The sequence below is a fragment of the Monoraphidium neglectum genome (genome assembly GCF_000611645.1).
Source record: "Monoraphidium neglectum strain SAG 48.87 unplaced genomic scaffold scaffold02836, whole genome shotgun sequence".
NCBI classification, from domain to species: domain Eukaryota; kingdom Viridiplantae; phylum Chlorophyta; class Chlorophyceae; order Sphaeropleales; family Selenastraceae; genus Monoraphidium; species Monoraphidium neglectum.
This window is the reverse complement of record NW_014010792.1, coordinates 1-6,540: the sequence shown is the minus strand read 5'-3', so window position 1 is coordinate 6,540 and position 6,540 is coordinate 1. Positions and strand designations below refer to the sequence as shown.

The window sequence follows — 6,540 nt, the reverse complement described above, 5'->3', positions numbered from 1 at the left end:
GGCATTGATTGTGTTATCTACCTACATGTGATGCTCATGCCATGCTTTGTGGGCATGCACAAAACTAGGTTTGAGCTTGACCACTGCTGACCAGCTAGCGGCTTCACCATTCTTGGAGCAGCCTGTGAGCACAACGTCTTGTGGAGAATCTACATATCAGGAGACAACCGCAGCAGATCAGGTGAGGGAGTTTTGCTGCAGAGTGACACCGTCGTGCTGCATTCAATGTTCCCGTGAGCTGCACTCGACTGCGCGGCAGATTGCTTGTACCTAAGTCGTAAATTTGCATGCTTCAACGCATACAAATCTCAGCTTGAGTGGGGATCTACCCAGATCACGCCTGAAAATCGGAACCTGCAGCGAGCCGGAGGCTGCACAGCAGGAGGCCCCTGGTGCCCCGCAGTGAGAGCCGACAAGATGTCGGGCGCTGCCGTGAATCTGATCCTGGAGAAGGTGGGCTCTTGTAGCCATCGCACACAAAGCTGCGCCTCGCTCGCCATGTAACTTGCCGCCAGACATATGCGCGCAGCGTTGCTGTTGGAGTGGATCGTAGCGGATTCGGCTAGCAGTGACACGCCCAGCGGCACGCACCCGCTGAGTGTGTGCCCCTTTGTGTGTGCAGCAGCGCAGTGTGACAGGTCCTGTGACCTGACACAGGCCCGCTGTGCGCAAGCACTGTGCACATGTGCTGCCTCAAGGGCTGCATGGTGCCAGCTGTACAGCCAGAACCTGGATGTGAGCATTCGTTGCGCCGCCAAATGCCCCTCAGATCGCCTCCAAGGACAAGGACTTCCGTTACATGGCGACATCTGACCTGCTGTCAGAGCTGGGCAAAGATTCATTCAGGGTGGGCGGGGGATGGCGGAGAATCTGGAGAGGAGTTGGGGACGACGCCGGCGCAGCAGCGGACGGCCGAGGATGGATGGGCGTCCGCACGGCTGCGCGGTGTCCGTTGCCGCGCTCCGCCACAGGAACGTGGCGCGCCCGTCGCCCCTGCTGCGGCGCTCGCGGCCATGCGCCCGCTTTGAGTCTCCGCATCTTGCCCATCTTGCCCGCCGCCTCACGCGTGGCCGCTGTCGGAACAGGTCGACCCTGACCTGGAGCGCCGGCTGTGTGCTGCTGTGGCAGTTCAACTGGAGGACGTGTCTGGCGACATCTCCGGGCTGGCTGTCAAGTGGTGCGTGGCGCCACGGCCGGCAGTCGGGCTGGGCAGGAGCCGCTCCCACATCATTGCGCAGGCTGATGCACCAGCCCGCGTAATCCCAGCTGCCGCGCTGCTGGGACTGCCGCGGCCGCGCAGGCGGTCGCTGTGGTGTTGCAGTCAGCTGCCATCGGCGATTGCAAGGGGTGCACGTGTGGATTGAAGAGACTCTTTGGGCAACCTGTGGTGATGGGGGTGGAGGTGGCGGTGAAGATCGTGCACACACCCGCTGCCGCGGGCCTCCTGCTCCCTTTGACCACCCCTCTGGTGTCTGCCCCCTCTTCTGCGCAGCCTGGGCCTGTTGGTGCGCAAGGTGGGGGAGCAGAACGCTATCGCCGCCGTCAACGATCTCACCAGCAAGGTGCGGAGTGCTGCGTGGGCAATTCTGCGTGCGCACGCACACACGTGCATGGCGTGGTTCATGGCTGCGAATGCATGTTGTTGATAGGACCAATTATGAATGGGGTGAGGTGTCATGCGGGCCTGTTGCCTCATCGGAGCCATGCAGGCATTACGTCGCCCATGCATGTGTGACCTTGCATGAGGTGCGGAAGCCAAGGCACAGCCCGTGTCTGCTGCACTTCCCAGCCCACTCCTTGGATCCTTGGACCGACGGACATGAATCTGCGCACGCCGCTTGGGGTTCTGATGGAACACGCCGCGAAACCGCTAGGTTGTATCGTCCAAGAAGGAGTCCACTCGGGACATTGCATCGATCGCTCTGAAAACAGTGATCTCCGAGGTGAGCGACAGGCGGCGTGTCGCGCGCGGTCAAGAGTTATTTTGCGCCTGGATGGACTGGTCTGCTCCGCGGGTTGATGCATGGTGGCATTTCATGGGTTGTTCCCTGAAAGCTGCCACCTCATGCGCTTGAAATAGGGCCATTGGTTGGTGCAGAGCTCAAGCGGCCCCGGCGCAACAAGGCCTGACGTATCCTCCGTTGTCCCTGCAACGATGACTACCACAGGTGCCGCCGGGCAGCAAGCTGGCGGCGCCCGCGGCCGCGGCAATCTGCGACGGGATGCTCAAGGGTGTCGCCGCCAACAAGGTGCGGCGCGCCACAGGGCCGCGCTCCACGCGGGGCCCAGCTTGCCTCACGAGTGACGCGTGTGCAGAGGTCTAGCTGATGCGGTCTGCGGCGATCTTGCTCGTCAGATCATTGCCTGGTGGCGTGATTCGGATTTCTCAGGGGCCGTGCACTGCCCGCGAGTCCGATGCTGAGAGGGTCAGTGCAAGCTGTGACGGGGCTTTGAACACCGGCTGCCGCCCCACTCACCGACCTGTCAGGACAACACGGCGGTGGCGTCTGACAGCCTGGACATCCTGGTGGAGGCCGCCACCACCTTCGGGCCTCACGTGCAGCCCATGCACGCGCAGCTGCTGCAGGCGTGTTGACGCTGGGGCGGCAGGCCGCGCAGCTGACGCGTCTTGGGGTCTCAGATGACCTGGTGCCCAGCATGCCCGGGGTCCCTTCCCAGGGGATGCATACCCTATTTCTGGCCGTGGTCGAGTTGCATTATCGCCCCACCTGCGTCCTGAAGCATGCAGCACGAAACGACCCGCGATGACGTCATCGCAGGTCATCCTGGAGCTGATGGAGGACCCGCGCCCCGCCATCAGGAAGAGGGCCCTGCAGTGCCTGGGTGAGTAAAGGCAGGCTTGGGCGGCCGGGCGGCCTGCTCGCCAGCACGAAAAACCGCCCTCGCCCGTGATTGCCGCCTGCTTGCCACACTCCCCCTGTGGAGCCCTTTGCCCAAAACCCAATGGACAAAACTCATGGCGCGCCTCGTCTTGCCCCTCTCACACGCCGCGCCTCCTACGCACCAGCCGGCCTGTCAAGCCATTTGAATGACGCCCTGCTGCGGGACGCGGCCGAGGCCCTGCTCGCAAAGCTCGACGGCACGGCCAAGAAGGGCAAGGCTGCAGAGGCGCGGATATACGTGCAGGTGGGGCTTGACGTGGGCTGTGCTTGGCTGACCATGCCGGTCATGATTGGTTGGCTCGCGGCAGGTGCAGGGGCGCGTGCATGGTGGGCGTTTTCGAGGGCCCGGCGTCCACCCTGCGTCGGCGGTTGCGGCCATGATTGGTTGCCTTGCGGCAGGTGCAGGGGTGCGTGCATGGTGGGCGTTTTCCAGGGGGCAGGATCCACCCTGCGTGGGCGGTTGGGGTCAGGGCGCAAGGGGACCAGTGAGCGGCGAAGGCTGCGAGTGCCCCTGGTCAGGCATCCTGCGCCACTTGGATTCTGCTCCGCCGTCCTTCGGGCGTTCTCCTGTCGAACTTCGGGGCGTGCGCGGCAGGGCTCGGCCCAGGTCAAGAAGTGCAGGCTGAGCTGTTCACGATCCTGCCCACTGCCAAGGACCCAACGGCCTCTCTGGCCCTGGACGTGGCTGGATTGCCTCCATCACACGCAACATGGGCCCACCAACCAGCCAGTGTGACTGCTGTGAACCACCCCAGCAGAAGTAGTCACTGCACTGGCATCTGGCAGCAAGGCTTGCAACCGCAACTCCACCACATGTGTGACTGCAGGCCATTGGCGGCGTGTCCCGCGCCACCGGCCACCGCCTCGGCGCATACCTGGGCCGCGCGCTGCCGCTAGTCGTGGCGGCCTATGAGGGGGCCGGGGAGGGGGAGGCGGACGACGAGCTGCGGGAGCACTGCCTGCAGGTGATCTGCCGTGATCTGGTTGATGAGATCTGAGATCCGGCGTCGTGGGCCGCTGCGGGCCTAATGCGGAGAGCGTGGGCCTCGCGTTTGTTGCAGCACGCGGCCTCCTGCATCAAATGGCGGCAAGGGCAGGGCGGGTCGGGGCTACTACTCAAGCGCACATGTGCCTGCGTGAAGGCGTCCTCCACCACCCTCCACCCCTGCCCCCGTGCATCCCCGCACACGCGCGACCCGCAGGCCCTCGAGTCGTTCGTGCAGCGCTCCCCCGCCGACGCGCGCGCCCAGCTGGACTCTGTCCTGGCTGTGGCGCTGGAGGCGCTGAGGCACGACCCGAATTTCGCGGACGACATGCAGGACGACGGCGAGGGCGGCGGGGGTGAGGGGGCATTTGGCGCCGGAGCACGGAAAGCTTGCATGCTGCTGGTACAGCTTTCATGCTGTTGGCACAGCTTGCATGCTGCTCGCAGAGCAGTCGCGGCAGTGATGGAGGGGAGTTGCCGCGAACCAGTGCTGTGTTATGTGTGCAACGTAGACAGTGATAAACCCCTTTACTGTTGGATGGACGCAGGAAAAGCCTCAAGCAGCTCAACACCGCCCTCCGCTTGGTCATGTCTCCCTCCGCCCCTGCCCTGCACTCATAATGTCAAGACACCGCCTTGCCCTTCCGTCCCGCCAGGCGGCAGCGATGACGACGATGATGGGGGCTCAGAGGAGTACTCTGACGACGAGGACGTCAGCTGGAAGGTCAGGAGGTGAGTCATGGGGTGATGGGTGACGTGGCAAAACGGAGCTGCACTCATATGTGGGGTTTTGGGGGGTGCTGCGCGCTTGGGTGGGGCGCGGCTACAATAGCGACTTTGCAGGCGCTTCTTCAGGCAGCGCCGCGTGCCGCATCTATTGCTTGCAACGCACACCCCAAGCGCACTGCGCGGAGTGACTTTGCCCAATCGCCCTTGTCCATTCACTTGCCTTTGTTCCGGCTATCCGCGCCCCCATGCCGCCCTCCAAAGTCGATCCCCTACCCAACCCCCCAACCCCTTGTTTCCAACAGGGCGGCGGCCAAGCTGGTTTCTGCAGTGGTGGCGGCCTACCCTGACGCCCTCCCAGAGATCTACGGCAGGTGAGGGGGCGGAGGGACGGATGCATGGTGAATGCAGAGATCCCCGCCTGTCGTGCGATCCCGGCTGGCGCACGGGCGTGCGTGGGCCTGGGTGGGGGGAGTATCGCCACAGCTGGCAGCCACCCGGCTCCGGTTCGCGCGTGCGCCTGAGCCTGCGACACGTGCGCGCTGTCTGCCGTTGCAGTCCCTTCTCTGCGCCTTGTTCTGCATCAAACACAGCCTCGTCACCGCGTTGTCGCCATCGTCACACACCTCTCAACCCCTCTGTCACGCCCCCTGTGAAGGGTTGCTGGCGACCTGGTGTCGCGGTTCAGGGAGCGCGAGGAGAGCGTCAAGGCCACTGTTATGGCCGCATACTGCGAACTCGTGCGGCAGGTGAGGGGCCCGAAGGGGCGACAGCGACGTGTGACGAAGTTGTGCCTGTGTCGGCGCACTTGCGTTTGCAGCCGCACGGGTGTTCACATACAGCAGGATTGTCGTTGCTGCAGCCAGGAGCGTCCCGTAGGTCGGCGGCCGTGCGCTTGCGGTGTGCTTGGAGCTGCGAGGGGAGTGTTGTGTGGTGCGCAGCCATTTGTGTGATGCATGTGTGAGCCTGGATGCATGGACGTGAAGTGTGAATCAAACACATCAAAGCAAACACTTCTGGTTCCCGCCCTGCTTTCGCCCACGCACACACGGATGCTGTGTCCCCTCGACCCCTCCCCAGGTGGCTGCTGCCGCATCCCGCCACTACGCCCGGCCGGACGACCCCACCAGCCCCTTGGCGCTCCTCTACAAGGGTGAGCCAGCCCTCACCTCAACATTACACGCCCCCTCTTACCTTTGGTGTCCTCTACAGGCAATGAGGGCACCTGTAAGTGGGGCCTCACCGGTCCACCTGGCCTCACATGCCCGTCGCCGCTCGCAAGACCTGGCATGTTGGCACCAAACCCTACCGTCCTCCCTAACCCTGGCCGGCCGCAGACGTCCCCTCCGCGCTCAAGGCCGCGGCCCAGCAGCTCGGCGGCAGGGACGTCAAGACGCGCGCGGCGGCGTTCGGCGTGCTGCGCGCGCTGGGGGGCGCCGCGCCTGCTGAGGTGGCGCAGCAGCTCGGCGGCCTCGTGCCGGGTGAGACCTGCGGCGCTGGCGCTGCTGAGCCGCGCGGGCTGGGCGCGAAGTCGTGTGCAGGACCGCCCCAGCAGGCGGCTGCTTGCTCCGGTTGCTGGCCGCACGCCAGATTGGGGACACTGCGGCTCTGGTGTGATTTCTTTGCCCGTGTAGGGGGCGCGCCTTGCGCGGCCATCGGGCCGTGGTCGTAGCCGCGTGGGGTACAAGGGGACGAGGTCCCAGGATGCTGGGCCACCCTGCCAGAGCTGGGGCAGCTGGGTACCAATGCCCCCAAGCTCTTGGCGGCGACTGCGCCCTGCCAACTCTAAGTCGCATGCCCCTGGCGCCACCTCGCCTGGATCCCCCACCCACGCACAACCACGCGCAACCGCACCGCAGCCCGGGGTCGTGACTCGCCTGCATCAATGCCCCCTCGCCCGCCACCCGCGCCCGAAGGGCCCCAGCC

The 6,540-nt window shown here is 64.7% G+C and overlaps 1 protein-coding gene across 1 annotated transcript; it reads left to right on the top strand.

Annotated features, from left to right (window-relative positions):
* Positions 1-417: 417 nt before the first annotated feature.
* MNEG_11630 (hypothetical protein) lies at positions 418-6,286 on the top strand (the record flags this gene model as incomplete). Its single annotated transcript, XM_014039898.1, has 18 exons — positions 418-453; positions 770-847; positions 1,086-1,177; positions 1,493-1,562; positions 1,875-1,943; positions 2,169-2,249; positions 2,489-2,557; positions 2,781-2,844; positions 3,029-3,147; positions 3,423-3,584; positions 3,731-3,868; positions 4,106-4,244; positions 4,545-4,620; positions 4,920-4,988; positions 5,273-5,363; positions 5,695-5,767; positions 5,952-6,095; positions 6,249-6,286. 18 exons carry the CDS (start codon positions 418-420, stop codon positions 6,284-6,286), a joined length of 1,608 nt encoding a protein of 535 aa, XP_013895352.1.
* Positions 6,287-6,540: the final 254 nt, after the last annotated feature.